The sequence below is a fragment of the Micrasema longulum genome, unplaced genomic scaffold (genome assembly GCF_059751315.1).
Source record: "Micrasema longulum isolate JH-2025_06_02 unplaced genomic scaffold, ASM5975131v1 h1tg000469l, whole genome shotgun sequence".
Classification (NCBI taxonomy): domain Eukaryota; kingdom Metazoa; phylum Arthropoda; class Insecta; order Trichoptera; family Brachycentridae; genus Micrasema; species Micrasema longulum.
In genome coordinates this window covers 1,622,194-1,641,535 of record NW_028277667.1, presented here as the reverse complement: position 1 = coordinate 1,641,535, position 19,342 = coordinate 1,622,194, and the positions used below count along the sequence as shown (strand labels likewise).

General features: G+C 32.9%; 2 protein-coding genes across 3 annotated transcripts in view; one reads left to right on the top strand and one right to left on the bottom strand.

The window, feature by feature from the left end:
* Positions 1–1,654, top strand: part of LOC148281388 (uncharacterized) — a 46,233-nt gene extending 44,579 nt beyond the window's left edge. For both annotated transcript variants that reach the window (XM_088226883.1, XM_088226884.1), the window contains one exon: positions 525–1,654. In XM_088226883.1, coding sequence (XP_088083009.1) covers positions 525–695 — 171 coding nt within the window. In that variant the 3' untranslated portion in view covers positions 696–1,654. The remainder of the gene's footprint in view (positions 1–524) is intronic.
* A 6,519-nt stretch (positions 1,655–8,173) lies between these two features.
* Positions 8,174–18,485, bottom strand: CSN6 (COP9 signalosome subunit 6). Its single transcript, XM_088226831.1, has 6 exons — positions 18,088–18,485; positions 15,168–15,299; positions 13,261–13,412; positions 12,838–13,006; positions 11,974–12,167; positions 8,174–9,602 (listed from the first exon to the last, which is right to left on the bottom strand). The coding sequence occupies exons 1-6, from the start codon at positions 18,320–18,322 to the stop codon at positions 9,462–9,464; spliced, it is 1,023 nt and encodes a 340-aa protein (XP_088082957.1). The 5' UTR covers positions 18,323–18,485; the 3' UTR covers positions 8,174–9,461.
* Between the last annotated feature and the right edge of the window lie 857 nt (positions 18,486–19,342).

The window sequence follows — 19,342 nt, the reverse complement described above, 5'->3', positions numbered from 1 at the left end:
TGATCAGTCTTACGCTTTAGGAGTCAGTCCAGGGCCATAAAATATTCTAGTGTAGTTTTTTTTAATATTTCATGCTGACTATGTTGGGAATCAAACGCTAAACCTCTTGCATGGATAGGCAAATGCGCGGACCATTACACTACGAGGCGGACAATTAACTGGTTGTGAGATATTGCACTTTTAAAGTTCAAAAAAAGCTCATCCCAAATCAACGATTTAAATAAAACTGCAAGTTGAATATTATAAAATATTATTTTTTGTATTTAAAAAAAGTTTTTTTAAATTTAATTTTTAAACAAAGATTATTCGATGCAATTTATAAAAACATCTCATTTTTAGAAAATTTGTAGCTACCGACTTACTTACCGAATGTTATGATTATATTGCTGGTTCTAGATACTTTCTGTCATCATCGTTCAGCTCTTTTAAGATGAAAATATTAGTTTCATAGTAGACTTTAAAAAAAATAACTAAATTTCCTTATCATAAATATATTGTAATATAATTTATGACTTGTTTTCCAGTTGGATACGGTGTCCCGAATCCTGATGGATCGCAAATGGACGGTGGGTAAACTAGCCACAGCCGCCCTGAGATTCGCTCGTCAGACAATACACGAGCCCCACGTCATACCGGAGAACAATACTCTCTTCGACGAGCTCATAGGAATCGACAAACACGGGAACGGCGAATGATATAGAATACGTAAAGCAAAATGAGCTGCCATTCCTAACTTAGAAGGATTCGTGTTGACTAAGAACATGCCAAAGTTTATTTTCTTAAGGTAGAGATAGTATCTTGAAGATATAAAGCATTTTTTATGAAAGATGCACTTGGAAATAGAATACCCAGCCAAGGTTGCCCATCAAAAAGGCATTATTAAGACCGAGTTGGATCACATAAAGTTCAGTTGAATAAAAGTTAAATAATAATTGTGTTTTTATCAAAATGGACAAACGAGTCGCATGAAAAAACTAAGATCAAACGACCCATTTTATTTATTTATTAAATATGAATACGGCCTAAGCTAATTGCAACAGTTACGTGAAGAAACATGAATACAAGAAACTGAACAAAAAGAACATAAAACGATGTAGCAAAGACAAACGAGGGCAATACAATAATGGTATACAAACGAAAGTCAAAAGACTCGAGCTAAACCATGGCAATCCAACTTCATCCCACACTGTTTTAGTGGCAAAGGGATCTACAAAAAGCTGGAAGTTCTATCCTAAAAAATTCCAAATTCCAAGTCAAGTGATGAATTGACTAATGTACACATTCTGGACATAGGGGCATAAAAACAAAAGTTGCTCTTAGAAGATTTAATAAATAGCAGATTTTGACTTCTGACACGGTTGGGAACATGAAAAGAAATCGATTTCAACGGAGATGGGACATCACTTATGGCATTAAGTATTTTGAAAATGCATATAAGGTCCATTCTCAGCTCAAAATTTCTCTAATGAAGACAGATTAAGAGATTGCTCTATTTCAAAATAGGAAGAATTACCACTTTGTAATCCGAACAACCATGCCACTTTTCTTGGGAAACGGTGTTGGACAGACTCGATATGGTCAATATGAGTCCTGTAGAATGGAGACCAAATAGGAGAAACATATTCTAGATGGGGTCGAACTACTGAGCAATAAAGAGTTTTGATGGTATTAATATTTTTGAAGTCTGTCGTCATTCTATTGATAAAACCGAGAAGTTTGAGAGATTTGTTTAGAATATTATCTATTTTGGTGAAAACACAACGTTATTTGAAGTGGGTTGAAATAAAAAACACCACTGTCCATGATCACTGTTTTTGGGAAGACCAACAAAACCGGCAGTGATAAGACTATTTCTTTTAAATTCAATGTTCAACTTGTGCATGGTATAAATTTTATGTTAACTTTTTAAGTTCTTTTGAAGTCTTCTTTTTTGAAGACTTCTTTTGAAGTCTTTCCAAAAGCCGTGATCATGTACAGCGGCGTTTCTGCTATATTTTTTTTCAGCTATGACTCTATTTTATCGGATATGCGATGTTATGAGATACATTGTGATGCGTACTGTTATTCAACGATTGTTATAATTTGTAAGTAAAGTTGAGCTGTCAAACGTGTTATTCTAAAATAGTTTTGTACATATCTACAAATAATGTCTATAAAATGGAAGTCAGTGCTATATGAGCTCCTGATGTCACTACGACCTACGTGGATCTATTGTGATGGGTCCCTCTAGATATATGGATTGTAATTTGTATTTAATTATTCTGCCATCTTGTAAAGGAAATGAAAAACACGAGTAATATTTATTTGTAATCATTTCCCTTGGGTATTTTAAAATAGAATTTCTTACATTGTTAATAATAAAACTGTTATTAAATATTCTAATAATGAACTGGAAATACGAGTAAATTATACAACTGATGACTCAATTTATCATAAATAAGCTAAGTTTTCTAATGATAATAAATATATTTTAAATATTATTTGCAAACATCGAAGGATTTGAACTGTCAAGCAACTACCACTGCCGTATAATAAATAGATACGTTATTTCTATACTAGCTCCATCTAAAATATAGCAAATGAAAAAATTGCCCTCAAAAATTTTAAAAACAAAAGCTATAGCATATCACAAGACACATGCAATCGTTGACATATTCTAAGCCCTCAAAAATGACGACACTTAACTCATACCCAAGGGGTATTAAGTCGTTCTTCGCCCGCCAGCCAGGCGTGACGTTAAAATCGAAACCAAAATACCTGCTTGTTATTATTTACCCAAATATTTCGATTTTGGGGCCATTTTCAACGAGTTGTAAGTTGTATCAAGTTGGGGAAGAGTGGGGTCTGAACCTCGGACCTCTGATCCGTGAGTCCGCAACACTAACCACGGGATCTCAACCCGATATTGTGTCATGAAAGCGTGTAAAAAAACCTTTCGGATAAACATTGTAAAAAATTGTGTAACTTTTCATTGGTAAATATTAATTTGTTCATGAGTGATAAACAAACCTTAAAACAATTCATGTTTCAATATAAACATTATTTTTTGTAAACTTCAAACTACGCCTAGCGGCGGAATAGCGAAGCTCTTTTTTCTTATAGAGCTGCACTGATAGGAATGCGTTTTTAAAATATGATAAATGCGAGTTAATATTATTTTTGCATTCCCCAAAATCCAGTGAAAAGAAATAAATGAGTCAAAATTGTAAGAATCTGATTGGGATCCACCAAAAACAAATGTTGATTGTTAACTTTAAAATACAAACTTTTTTATACAGGGTGTTCTTTAAACCCCCCCCCCCTCCTCGTTTCTCCCCTGCAGAAGTAAGCAACCATTTGTTTTTTTAAATATTTTATTTTTTAAGATTTTAGTCGTTCTAAAAAAATATTTTATTGTGCCAATATGTCTTCTTACTTACACTGATCATTTGGTAGATATGCATGATCCTTGAATGCAGCCCTGGTGTAAATAAACAAACTATGGGTAACTTTTTTAATTATTTTTTTTAGTAATTATGGGTACATTTTTTAAATACATATTTCACTCTATAAGGCACGCGTCTATGTACTAATATGTCAACGCATGCAATCATTTGTGTAAAAAAGAGAAAAACACATTTCTGTATGTATAATTCGTTACCATAGATATGACACTTACTGGTAGCTGTCAAAATTGTGAAAAATTTTCTTTAAAATATAACTATTTAAACTACTTATTTGATAAATTGGATTATATTTATAAATCTATTGTTTTTCACAGTTGTATACAATTAAAACTTTTTTTTTCTTTATACACAACGGCATAATAGTCCGTTAGATAATGCAGGCACAGGAAGTCAACTAACCACAAATTTAAATACTTTTTTCTTTGCGTTTCTACTCGTCTATTTAATTATACGTCATTGGGCACCTACCGTATTAACTTTCTTATATCACATTTACGTAATTAGATTTTTTATTCAATGTAAATGTGTATTTTTTTTTTAAAATTCACCATTACAGGCTCGACAAACATAACATTTAATTATTGTGATCAAGGATCAAACCCGGAATTCTCTGTACTCAAAGCAATTGAATAGGTATTTATGTATTGATTTTTTTCCACTATAAACAATGATTTATAATAAAAATATTGTAAAATGTAATGTATTACACCATGGAGGCCTGTAATTCTTTTAAAAATAAAAGATCTGAAAAAAAAAACTGTATAGTACCCCTCTACATATTTGAGAAGAACATTAAGATTTCTTAAAACTATATTATACAAGCACAATAAGTTTTTCTGGGTTATTATGCCGTGTGTCGTTCGTACTCTCTACCGACGTTTCGGTATATATATTATATCTGTATATATATTATACAAATCAGGAAACTGGTTGAAAAATTGACTCAGAAAATTTTGTGTCAAATTGGTGTATAGTAATACAAAATTTTTGAACACGTCCTAATTTTCACAAGTTATTGTGCTTAAAATGCAGTTTCACCAAGAAATGTCAGTAGAAAAATTTTATCTCCTAATTTTTATCTTATTTTTCTGTCAGATTCTTTGATACAAATACTATGAAAAATTAAGGGTACAGGGCAGGGCTAAAACGGGCTCATGGATGTTTTTTTAATATTTGAGATGTTACATTTTTTCATATTATTCAAAATGAACAAAATCTGGCTCCTCGTCTTACAAATTGTAGGGAGTTTTGAAAAAAAAAAATAAAGTGGTCATTTTTGTTTGATTTTTCTGTGATTGAATGAACAAACTATATTTTACATTAATTGAAAACATATTTTATTGAATATGTGAACCCAGTAGACCACATTGATTTTTAGTATTCTTTTTGCTCACATTTTTTGTTGATGGGCCTATTTTTGCCGTGTACCCTACAAATTGGAGAGCTACCCGCCATTTTATTTTTATGTCGATGGAATCGAGCAAGAATTAACCCTATTTCTGATTCCTGTTTTTATTCGAGAAGCTAACACTGAAGATATATTTTCAAGCCAATCAAAATGCAGAATATTTTGCTGTTGATCACTATGATACGAATTCACTCCCATCTTGTGTCAAATGTTTTATTCAAATTGAAATTTTAACAATAATTTATTGTGTATGATGTTGTAAATACTTTTTTAATAATAAATAAGCTTCCATTTTGTTGACTTTTGTCAGCGTAACTAGATTGATAAAAGACATTACAGGTAAATTTTCTACTACTTTTTTCACACTATCTCGCATAACTTGCTATATTAATCTCATGTAATTATATTATATCACAGAGTTCTTACTCAAAAATATATTATTCCATAGAGAAGGGAAACCACGGATGGATGAATGAAGTAGATAATATACAGTGAAACCTTTGTCTATTGTTTCTTTAAATGACATATTTAAATAAGTCATAAATGCGGGAATATGTACAGGAATATTTAAGACGTTTTTTATGACATGTGTTTGTTTTAAGCCAGGAAATTATTAATGAAAACTTGTTTTTTATACATTGATAGTTATGTCGTTAGTATTATAAAAAGCTACTCTAAATATTTAATATACTTTAAATGTTATTCCTAATTTGCAAAAATACCCTATTATTTAAGCAATGATAGATATGTAGGACTCACCCGGAAATCTACATCCACTGTCATCTGATCTACTATCGTCTTAAGGACAGTACAAAAATTGAACAATACATTTCCTGTGTGTAAACAATAGATTATCTGAACATCCAATTTACTGGTGACAACACACAGGTATCAAATTGCTGACAACCAGGGAAATAGCATACAACCTCAACTTCACTTCCCTACTGGGAAGTGAAGGGCATTTACATGTGGACAATGCAATAGATATGACAATTTTGTCATGTCCCAGCTCCTTGAACAGTCTCAACTGCGCAGGACAGAACGCTGGGACAATACGAAAATTCGGCCGCAGTTCACACGCGAGCGCTGCGAAAATGAACGGCGTTTATTACGAGCAAATTCAGGGAAAATATTATTCATTTTATACCAAGATGTATCGAAATTGTTAAAAGACAGACAAAATAATAAAAATGATTGTTGACAAAATTTTTTTTTAGGAGTCACGTTGGTCACGCTCGATGGTGGGGGTAATCATTGTTCTACGGAAAGCCTCCCCATCTACCTCGGTGGCGATGTATCGGGACAATATTTTGTACGGGACAAATTGCTGTTTACAGTCAGTTACAATATGTAGTTCAGTACACAGTCGGTCATTAGTCAGGTCAGTTCCTACAGATCAGTCAGTAGTTAGTTCAGCATTTAAACAAGTTAGTTACCAACATAAAATGTTTACATAGTTACTCTGTTTATTCGACATGTAATAAATACGCAATCAAAGCATACTTTAACGTCATCTTATTCTGTCCAACTGGGTAGGAGCTCCCATGCTTTCCACAAGCATAATTCCAACAGATATGTAGAGGCTTCACTGTATTTTAAAGAAGTTATATGTAATGGTGATTGTAAAGGTTTTTATAGCATATCATAGATAACATTCTTATTATAAAGCATTTTGTAATCAGATAATGGTTTTTTCCTTACCCAAAACTCATACTCCGAACGAAGACAATAAAACTCAATTATTTAGCTAAATATACCCAATAAACAAATATTCACATATGAATTAGCATTCACTCAAACGGAAAACCGTGTATTACATTACAAAAATAGGAGAAATATGAAAGTTTAAATGTAAATAAGTCATGTAAGCCAATGTCATTAATAATGGTCATTAATCTTAATTAATAATGGTAAATGTATAATAGACTTACATAATATTCCCTTCTCCGTTGGGATACTTTTTTTATAATACTATATTATGTGATAAGAGATTTTCAATATTTGGTAAAGCAATACTTTTTCGATGCAATTTGTTGTTTGTAAAATATTACAATAATGTTTATGTTAAGATAATAAATTATTTATTCATAAATTTCTGTGTTTTTATTTTTCTTTACTTTTGCAATCAACTCAACTCAAGCACTAGCTTTGTGATAATTAATTATTTATTTATTTAATACATGGCCTAGGCCAATGAGGAAGTTCAGCCCTATGGGAAATTGCATATAAAAAATGTTTTCTTACACATGGTAAAAATTAGAGAATTAAAAATGTACGGCAAAGTTTCTTTAAAATGTATGAATTTAAAAAATAAAATAAAAACAAACTACTTTGAACAACGTCACTAGTTCATATGAATCAACCAATGATAAGAGAGTTGCGGAAGATTTCTGGTTAACTGACCGTCAACGGACCAATCGGCAGAACTGAACAGGAAGAAGGGGAAGAGAGCTCGAGATGTCACACGCAGAGTAATTTAAAAAATACAAAACTTTCAAAAATCATAGCGCTAATAAAGTGATATAAAAAAAATATTTTTGGCTTAGTTTAATAGTCTATTAACAAATAAAAAAACCACTGAACTTCCTCATTACAACACTTGTAAACAACATTACTGAAACTTAGATATACATAATTATCAAACTCCAATATAAAAAGACAACCCTGCTTCTCAAATGGTGTTATCAATCATATTTTTGTAGTAGCAAGAAAATATAGGAGTATTTTTTTATATTTTTTATTTATTAATAAATGCTTAATGTAATTACATACATAAATATTTACATTCCTTAATGGCCGGTTGCTTGACCAGAAGAAAATGGAAAATCAGAAGTAGGAATAGAAGCCAACCAAAATAGACTGTTTGATAAGTTCACTTCTCGAATGGTAATTTTACCACTGCAATTATATAAAAAGTGCAAAGTGTGTCAACAGATTTCTTATGGCATAATACGGTTTCTGGTATTCATTGAGTAGTTTTCAATGCTGTTTTCAACCCTTTATAGGACACTTATTTTGTGTTGATTTACGTCTTACGAACCGGAAGACTGCTCTGCTCTACTACTAGTGTACTTATTATTCATATGAAATATTAGAAAATAAAAACCTCGATTCTGGTGGTATTTGTACCACTTTGTTCTATATGTCCTATAAATGGTTAAACAGTAACTATAAAAAACATATTTTTTATCAATGAGGATCTTTTCTTCCGAATAAGCAACTGACTCTTAGAGAGACAGATAATTCGACATTCGAACTCGAGACAAAAACATTCCAATTAGTAACAGAACACAATCGACAAATGAGAAAATTCAGAGTAGGTATTAAAAAGACTGTATTTTTAACTTGGCAAAAACAATTTTTGTGATATTTTGAGACCTCTGTGATTTTTTAAATCTTCGCGTTCATTTTTGCTTTTGACACTGAACGACTTTGGACCCAGATATGTAAGGGAAAATTGAGCTACAAAAGTTAAAGTACGCTTTAAGCTTCGTCTTGATTTCGCAAGCACGCTAATTTAATTTAATAAATTTCAGAAAGCGGAGGTAAATATGTCCACATCCAGCCAATGACAGATCATTAGCCTTGTACATAAATGCTTAGACTTCCATATTGCTTTATCTAAAACATTCTCTATTTGTTTTAATATGATAATGGAAATATTCTCTCTACAAAAAGTTGATGAGAAGATTATACGTCTTTTTTCTCTTAAAAACCAATCGGTAATCCTTGTTTCAGTAGTCTATAGTTTTTTCTATCATAATTCCTCCTCGGAAAAAGAATAATGATCCTATTTTTAGTCTTCACACCCGAATTGAAAACTTCTGTGTAAATAATAACTTTTAATCATTTAGCAGTAAACACATAGATACAATTTTTCGTTATACTTACATATTAGAGGGACCATAAAGAAATTGTGTATTTTATGACCCGCTGTTCAAGTACAGTTTGTATCCAGACACGGTGAAGTGAAGTAAACATGTCTGTTAGTTTTTTTTGCATTGAACATTGGCATTTTTTACAAGTAATAAAATCTATATTATTGTCAAGGGTAAAATGTCCAAACCAGAAATTGGCAAAAGACACATCAGACACTATATGTTGCTAGGGCTCGAGTGTCAGCAAGACCACTAACCCGATTAAAGAAGTTTCTGGTGAAATTAAAAAGATGCATGTTAATCTGAACGGCATTCAAAATTTTATGATGACATATTAAATCCCCGGTCAAATCAGAACCTCGATTAACGATTGACGAATTATCGCAAAGACTCAAATCCCCGCTGTCAACTGTGCAGTTACATTCACAACGCATTGGCGAAACAAATAGAATGAGAATTGGTGCTTTTGCATGAATTTTTACATTCGCATACAAATTTATTATCCTTTCATTAAATATAGCAATTTTAATTAGCATTTGTTAAAGCTAATGATATTTCGACTTGCAAACTTTACTATGCACAGAATCATTGATTATGAATAAGAATTTTCCTTATTATGTCTGTTAAAAAATTGAAATGAGTTTTTAGTTTGAACACGTACGAATAAAAATTATGTCTCACGTTGCGTGTATGGGTGAGAGGGGTGTAGTGTGCCTGAGAAGCACGCGTTCAGAAAAAGAGTCCTCTCATCCGCCTGCCCATGGCTTGCCTGTCGTACAGAACGTTGAACTTATTGACAAATTGGTTGATGTCATTACAGCCCTTGGTGACACTGCCTAGGTAGGTCATCAAACCAACGTCGTTACATTGCTGGAAAGAAACAAATACGTAATTTAAATCAGTTGTATGGAAAAGGCAATATCATTGTTCCCTTTCTGCACCTAATGGTGCATAGGGCATTGCATCAGTACACCAATCGCGGCGGATATTACATGTATTTCTAAAGTGACAATAAAAAAATCACCTTTTTAAGAAAAGGGCAAAAAAACGGCAAGCTTGATAAAAAAATATTTGCAAAACCTAAAGGATTTTACAAGATAAAAAGTAATTAATATATGATTTATATTATGATTCTTGAACATCAGCGTTCTCTTTTTATTTTTGAGAATTTTTAAAGTGACATACACCGCAAGACAAAAAAAATTACGAGTTTACCTGCTACCGCGCCCCTTGACTTTACTGAACCCTTTTTCTAAGAAATCCTTTATCGATACCTCTTTCTTTTGTTTAGTAAATTAAGGACACTATGTGTCACCTTTCTACAATATTTACATTTTAAAATGTCTCAACAGTCTTGTTTTACCCGCGTTTGAGTGAACATAACACAACAATCATGGAAAGTGCAAAGCAAATGTCGATTGCGATAAAATCCAAAATAATCACATTGTCGCAAGAAAACATATCTAATTGTGAAATATCTCGTCGAGTTGGGTATTCAGAAGGTGCAGTGAGGTTTTTATTTAAAAAAATCCATACAACGGAAAAAAGGAAGCGGACGGGGGCGCGTGACATCTGCCCGAGATGATCGCTTAATAAAAAAAATTGTTATGCGCGATCGATTTTTAACGGCACCTGAAATACACGCAGAGGTGCAGTCTACCAGCACAACAACATTTTCAGTAAAAACAGTGTCCAGGAGGCTGTTGGAGCATGGTTTCCAAGCACGGAGTCCCGCAAAGAAACCATTACTCACGGACAAAATGAAGAAGGCTAGACTGGATTGGGCGAAAGAGCACCAGAATTGGACCTTGGAGGATTGGCAAAATGTTGTTTTCTCTGATGAATCAAAATTCAACCTTTTTGGTCCAGACGGCAGAAAGATAGTTCGACGAAAACGTGGGGAAAGATATCATCCGTCGTGCGTCACTCGAACCGTTAAACATTCACCCTACGTGATGATTTGGGGGTGCATGACAGCATACGGTTTAGGACCTCTAAATTTTGTACAGGGTACGATGAATGCCATTCAGTACAAAAAAGTGTTAAAAAAACATATTATTCCAACAATCGAGGACATTACGCAGTATACCGCGGACCCAATTTTTCAGGACGATTCTGCGCCGTGCCATAGAGCCCGCACTGTGAGTACAAATATATATATTTTTAAATGCATTTTGTGACCACATGATAAATAATTTATTGTTTTTTTATAGATCAATGAATTCAAGGAGAAAATTGGCTTAAAATCGTTGACGTGGCCCGGGAATAGCCCTGATTTGAACCCGATAGAAAATTTATGGGCGATTATGAAAAAAAAAGTCGGGAAAAAAAAATCAAAAAACATTGAGGAATTAAAAAAAAACTTAATTCAAGTTTGGGAAGAAGAAATAACATCAGAAATTTTAGATTCGCTTTACGCTTCTCTAAATAATAGAATTTTACATGTTATAAAAAATAAAGGTGAATTCACTAAGTACTAAATATTTTTAAATGTTATAAATATGTTTAAATGTAAAATACTTTAATTTAAAATAAAGCGATAAGAACCTACTTCTTAAATATGAATTAAAAAATAACATGTCTTTTATTATTCCATCACAAACACTCGACCATAAATGAACCGTTATGGGTCTCTAAGGTTCGGGTAATCTGATACCTGATATATAATGGCAATTTCTAAGTACAATTCATGAGTAAGATTTTTTATTTTAACCTTGAAATAACGAGTAGTCATCACATATGTCAAACAATATAAAAAAAACTAATTAAATATCAAGAATAATTCATTATATGTCAATTTTAGTTTTTTTTGAGAACTCGTAAATTTATTTGTCTTGCGGTGTAATTCTAAATAATAATAAACTTTCTACTAACCGTGATCGGCTAAGCTGGCACAACTCAAAATAAAACTTTTTTTAAAAAATTCTATAAAAAAAATGTCATGAATGTTACACAAAAAATTCAACATTTCACTATCATAAATGACATAACCCAAAATAAATTTTGAACAAAACCAACACACTTAGTTGAAGTGAGGCAAAACAAAAAAGATACATTAGCGCCTTTAGTCCGATGATTTTTGAAGCTAAGTTACTATGTTTATGACTCACAGAGGTATATTTTTTAATCTTCTATATTTATAGCGATAACTTGAAAAAAAACAGATCCTCTGGTTATCACTTTAGAAAAATACATGCGCGGTATCTTGATCATTTTTATTTTCAAACAACATTTAACTCACGGTGTAGAAATGGTGCGTGAAGGAGGGGTCGTCGACGAGCGGCAGACGGTGCGCGAGCGCGCGCGCCTCCCGCAGCAGCGCCGCGCTGTACGGGAGCTCGCCGGAGCGCAGCGCCGCCACCGCGCGCGCCACGAGCCTCACGCGCCCCGCCACCATGCGGATGGCCGAGCGCTGAGCTGTCAGGTGCTCCGCCACTGAAAACGGAATTTATTTTTTAAAAACATATCATACGCAATGAGGAAGTTCAGTGCTATGGAAATTGGATATAAAAATGTTTTCTTACATGCGGTAAAAATTAGATCATTTAATTGTAAGTGAAATTTCTACAAAATGTATGAAACAATAAAAAAAAAAACTAATGTGAACACAGGTTTGATCGCTTATTGATGCTTTTTGTTGTTTAGCATGTTTTGACGGGCACGGGGTTCTACTTTTAAATGTCAGGAAAACTCACTAACTTAAACTTATTTTAATTTCGAAATTCGTAGTGATGATAATACGATACGTAATATATATGTATATATTTTTTTAAAGTCTGTTTTAAATATAAAAAACCACTGAATATCCTCATTGAATGAAAATATTTAAAAAAACTTGTATAATGTATTTATATAAAGTGATAATAATCTTATGTTAAATTATTTTATATTTATGTGAAATTGTAAAAGTTAGAAATGTATACACTATTTAAGAAAGAAAAAAAAAAGAAAATAGCTTTATATATTATAAAGGGTTAAAATTGTATGAAAAAGGAAAGAAAGTTTTTAATCAGCTCTCCTAAAAAATAGTGGCGCCGATATGCTCCTACTCCTCAGGCGCCATGTATCTCGATAGAAATCTCATTGCTGCAAACTTCAGCCTTACCTAAACTGCTCTCTCCCGCGTCGCTAGCCGACACTCGCGCCACATGATCCACGCCAACACGCTCCGCCTCCTCAGCCGCCAGCGTGTAGCGCAGTGGGGCCAGCAGCAGGGCTGTACCTCCCCCTCCCACTAGTTCTACCACCGACTCGTATAGACACAAGGGAAGTTGCTGAAATAATTCAAATTAAATATATCAAATGATAAAAATAAACCAGTACTAGCACTCAAATATTAATCCAAGAAGGGCAATAAAAAAACACAAAAATTCCTATTATTTTAATAGGAATTTTTATGTTTTTTTAGCTTAACCCTTATAAAATACTCTTGTCTTGCAAACCTTATAAAATATATTATAAACCTATAAAAAAGCCTATGGAGAAATGCCATGATAGTAGTAGTACATTATGTAGCAATATCACTTACGTCTCCACTCCTCCCATTGGGGTTGAGCTGTAGCAGGATAGGTGACTCGTTGATCTCACAAATCTGGCGGTGGACAGCGATGTCCTTCTCTGTGGGAGATTCACCCGTTGTATACCAACCCAGGAAATCCATCTCTGAGAATACCTGTTTAACTGAAAAACACAATGACCACAGTTTAACGATCAAATATACTGGGGGGACTTTAAGTTCACCTGGAAATGAATGCCCTCTATCAGCTGACCTACAATCGTATTAAGGACAATGCAGAAACTAAATCACACATTTCCTATGAGTAAAAAATTTATTACCAAAACACCTAAATTACTGTTGACAAATTGCTGACATGAGCGGATATCAGCCATATAGATAAAATCACTGACAGCCAAGGAGGTGGTACACGAAATCACACCTTTAGTTAGACAGTCAATCTGCTATAACATACTGTTATTTAATGACATAAATAATCAAACTTCTTACCGAGCTCTTTCCTGTACTCTTTTCAATATAATAACAAGCTTAAAATTGTTATTTTTTTATACTTACGCACCCACACACACGCACCCTCTCCCTATTCATTTACACATGCACACTCTCCCTCATTCATTCACACACATGAATACAAACGTCACACACATACAATTACGTAAACTCTTTTCTTATATATTATGTATTATTAAATTTACAGTGGATTTTTTTAATTGGCTCTAGTATTGTTAATGTATTTCTACTTATTTTTTTATGTAATAGCTGTCAAAATCCCAAATAAAATGAAATAAATAAGATCGCACCTAAACAATAATAATGGCACAACTTCAAAATTGTCATTTTTTAGTAAAGTATGGAGAAATGTTTGATGAATATGCTGTATGAATACACAATGGTTGAATGCTCCACCCTCGACCTGCTTCGAGTTGACCAGTCAAGCTGATGTGTATACATTATGCAGCCTAAATGGCTTAGTTCAAGCACTGCCCGGTCACCTCGATGAACGTGGAACGTTCATTTTCAATTTATAAACATAATATTTCGACTGATAGAAGGCACAACCGCACAACAGAAAATTTAGAAAGATACCTTACATGAATAAAAACAGATATTTTTATATTTTATGTTGCATATTTTCACTCTACTAGCATATTTTAAGCATTTTTCATGCAGTTGCATTTAATTTGGTCTCATTATATTACAGTATACCTATTTATTTCACATGAAACTTTATATTTTTTCTTTTCTATATGAACACCTCACTGGGCATAACCCGTGTCAAGGAATTCATTTACATTTTTTTAATATAATGTTGGTATTTATAATAATATTTGCGCATGCCACCATCGAGGGCTATTTAGCTCCTCTACACTCCTCTAACATCCGCACAGATATCTATACGGAATTTTTTTATATGATAATCAAAACACTGTATGGATATAAACGTAAATTATAAATAATATTAATAATGCATAATATAATATTTATATTATTTGATATATCTAAAATATTTGTGTACAGATATTTAGATGTAAAAATAAAACTCTGATCACATATTATTACAACTTATAAAATCAATGAGATTTATATACATTTAAATTTAACTTGCAAGATTTTTTTAAATATCAGCTCGCATTTTTGAAGTATTCAGATAGCATTGCATCTAAATGTGAATCTGACAACCGGAAAGTGTTTGTTTTTTCGGTAACACAGAATTGAAAAAGTAATTTACAAATACATGTACTAGCAAACCTTTTAAACTCCTTAAATCCACCAAGTCAGTTTTTCCCTAAAGCCACTTGAAGTGTGGCAAATCGCTTGGTACATTATCGATATCCACTGTGAAGCGCGATAATCTCGCGGGCCGCTGGCTGCCGACCGCTGCTCTACCTAATAATAAATGATATATTTTGATTACTTACATTGTTCTTCCTTCATATTATAATACTCCCGATCTATTACAATGTCTCCGGCTATAAGGTTAAAAACGAGCTCGAAAGAGTTCATAACTTCTATATTTCTTCCTTTTTGTTTTCCGATAATGGCTCCAATTACTAAAAAAATTCAAACACAGTACATATTTAGTGTATGCTTTTAAAAAAGACTAATTACACGCACGGATAGTGGAGATAGGTAGAAGTAAAACGTAATGTCTCATTCAGCCAAACCAAATTTGAAACATCTGCTTCACTACAACACTGAAGTTGATGTAGAATTATGCCCACGTAGAAGGGTATACATATATTTTTAAAGAGTAATAAAACAAAAACTTTTAGGCCAAGCTTCTATTAAGTCAATTTTATTGTTTTTTTCTTATTAAACAATCCTTATTTCACAAAATTCAACGATTGTCAATGGTACCTCGTTGCTCTTTATAGCATTTTATGATAAAATAAATAAAACGGTTTTTTGTTTTTTTTTTAGTTTGTATGGTTTATGTCAGTGAGTGGTCGGCAAACTCATTAGTCAAAAGAGCCAAAGATCAGCATTACGATGATTAAGATTTCTTTTGAGAGCCAAATTTCTTTTAGTTAAACTGTTTCCTCTTCAAAGCCAACGAACCTTATTATACAGTGAAGATCTCCGTATTTACTCTCTGTTATTGAGTAGACATTCTTTAAATTAGCGATGTAAAGGAGATTTAACGACAATTGTGTTGACAACCTTGATCACTAAATCCATAAGGGAGATTGGTAGTTATCCGTGGCTCTATCCCACTGGGTTCCTCTTGGGTATTCTTGGGACCAATAGTTTACAACTTAGAAGAGATGGGTCTACACTGACCCATTTTTTCAGACTGTTAAGGGGTTTCATCGATAACTCGGCCATTTTAGAGAGTATCAATTTTTATGTTCCTGATGGCTATCTCCGACAGCGTCAGCACAGACTGTTTTACCTCCCGGTTTCCAGAACCAACCTGCCTCTGGTCATGCCGATTGGAAGAGCAGTCAAGCAGCTGAACATTATCACTTTGGAGATCGACATCTTTCACATTAGTGAAACTATGTTTAAGAGGCAAATACTCTTGCTATTAGAGAGTATTATACCTTAATAATGTCGAACCATTGCTCAAGGGTTCTTGGTTTGATATAAAGTTCCAATTTAACGTCTTAAATCCTTTGTTATTTGTTATGTTACTTTGTGAATAAATAATTTGAATTTGAATAACATTTTAAATTTTTCGCCTCTTGACGAATGGTGCAATAATAAAAAGGCATCTGGTGATTATTTTTCGCTTCGTCCGCGCATGGACGAGCGGAATTCTAGCAAATTAAAATTATACCAATCGATTTACAATAAATAAACATTGAGCAGAGTAGATAATTTGTCAAGTGTTCATGCTAAAAAATAAACAATAAAAAATAAATGAATAGAGCACTGTTTCAACATTATAGTTAACGAAATAAAGAAAGATATCCGATGGGTAGCTTTTGTAGATTGTAGGTAACATGTGGCTAACGGGCGGCCCGATTCTTGAAAGTGCCATTACCGAGGGATGGTGTGTATTGTTCCAATGACTCGGCGTCCGTTTTGGTCTGAATTGTTTCGGTTTATGATAGGTACGCAACATTCCCGCTCAATTTGTTTATTTACGTTCATACTAGACAAATGCATGCATGAGAGTGGTATGAGGATTGATTTATCATTTTGTATATTATAAGAACGTGGGTATTTAATGGTCAATAGAGGTCAGTGCGGTCACGCGTCTCAACAGGGAAAAATACGCAACGGTTTGTCATGCTCATAATACTAGACACTCCAATAAGGATCTGATTCTACAGAGAGGAGTAAATACTTTTTTGGCTCAAAGGCAGCAATACTATATAGGACCGAGGATATATAACCTTATCCCAGATTCGTGGAAGTGTGGTGGGATTGCCAGGCTGAGGAAGGTGTTGACTGCATTTTTAATGTATATTGGTCGGAGAAAGTCAGAGAAATTGTTGTCCGATGTAGAAGGATGCAAGCTGATTTCTAGTTTTACTGGTAATGACTTAGGATTTAGGATAGAGATTTTCGTATTATTTAGGTGTTCATTGTATATTTATTATTTACTTTTAAAACTAAAAGTTGGGCACACATTATTATAAAATACATTATTTACTGCCTTAGAACAGGGAAGCTATCCCTAGTTAGGCAGTTTAGATGAACCACCAGCAAAAATAAAAAATATGTATGTATACTTTAACTACTCAATTAATTTGTTGTATAAATAATTCATTATAAATTGCTGTAGTAATGAAGTAGTAATAAATTATATATTTAACAAAAAAACATAAGTTCACTTTCAGTAGCACTGTTGTAATTTATTATGGGGAGTAGTGTTCCAGATAGTTAATTTCGAGTCACAAATGAAAACATTCTTAAATGGTTTTAATGATTTCATACACTTTTTTGCAATTTTTAAGTAACAGGTACTGTTGTACTAATGTGTGAAAGTTTCCGTTGTTCACTACTTTTCACATATTTTGGTAGGAATAAAGTGTAAAATTTATTTTCGAATTTTAAGTTACGATTGGAAAGAGGAACTATATTTCACGCCCAGCCGGTACGGTGGCTGAGCGCAATTTATAATGATAACAGCGCTGTAATGCGATCCAAAACGTTTGAAAAGAGTGTGTGGGACACACGGCATAATAACCCCGAAAAATCATTGTGCTAAGAATTTTAGTGTTTTAATAGTTCACATAAACAAGTCAATGACAGTAAAATTAATGATGCTTGTAAACGATGCATATAGTATATTTATTGAATTTCCTTCTCGAAGAGATTACCTACATTATTCAATGTTTTTTGTTCAGTCTTCCGAATGTACACAATAGATAAACAAAAACACCTAACCTATTTGTGGTGATCCTTCCTGAGCTCTTAATCTGGTCCAGTGCTCCGAGACATTCATAATTACTAGAGGATGTAAGGACACGGAGACTGATCCGGCCGTGCCAGTTGTGACTATCACATTTTTATTGGCGGCTGATGAGGTACTGGCGCTGGGAGACGTAGGAGCAGGTTCCGACGTGAACCCTGACGACGCGCTCTCTACTTCCACTTCCATCTCGACTTGAGCGTCCGCCATGCTTTTATCAGCAATCGAAAATTGCAAAATAATTCAAATAATTATTATTTATTAAGTATTCAACAATAACACACGAAGATGACAACCGCGAACAGGACAAAATATTTTTGACTTTGACAATTTTTCAGTTCGCAAATATATATTTTATCTATGGGTTCGCAACAGCAACCAGAGATTATTAACCATAAAGTTATAAAATTACCTCGTCTTAAAGGGTGCGTTCATTTACTTAAAACGGTCATTTTTATTTGTTTCTCATGTTTTGTGGTTTTTGATATTAACAATAGAATTAGAATAGAATTAAAAAAACAATAGAATTAAATATAACCAGGCTACCATTTTTGTTTAAAATATTTAATTTTTATTTCTATCTTGGTGGATCATTAAATTATTTCGTATACCTGAAACAGTGAAAATCATAACAAATTTTATAGTTTTTACTCATTTTGTAGGAAAGTGATTTTTTCCTTCCTAGAATAATAAAAATCAAAATGGTCTTATATTGACTAAAAACTTTTATTTATTTGTATTTTTATAAAACATTTTGATTTAATTTTTACGTAAAATAAATGACGCCTTTAAATGCTTTACGTACCCGAAAACAATATTAAATTGTCAAAATTTAAAATCTATTTCAAGGAATTAATTTCTTTAAAAAATTGGCTAATGAAATAAAAAATATAAGTATGTTTCCAAAATTCAAAAGTTGCTTTTCTAATATAAGTAATAAAGTATTAACTTCTTGTATCAAGTTTAAGTGGTTATTTTTTATTTTAATCGCAATTTCTTGATGTAGGTGAGAAAATAAAACGCTATGGCGTGTCTATATGTCTATAGAATTAAATACCTGATAAACAAAAAAGAAAACTGATGCTTTTGCTTCTGAGATTGCCCCACATTTACAATTGATACCTTTTCATTTTCATCAAACTCTACAGCTGAATTTCCCGTTCTAACAGCTGATGCTACAATGCCCCATCTACATCATGTACGGATGTTGTTTATCCGCCGAATATTATT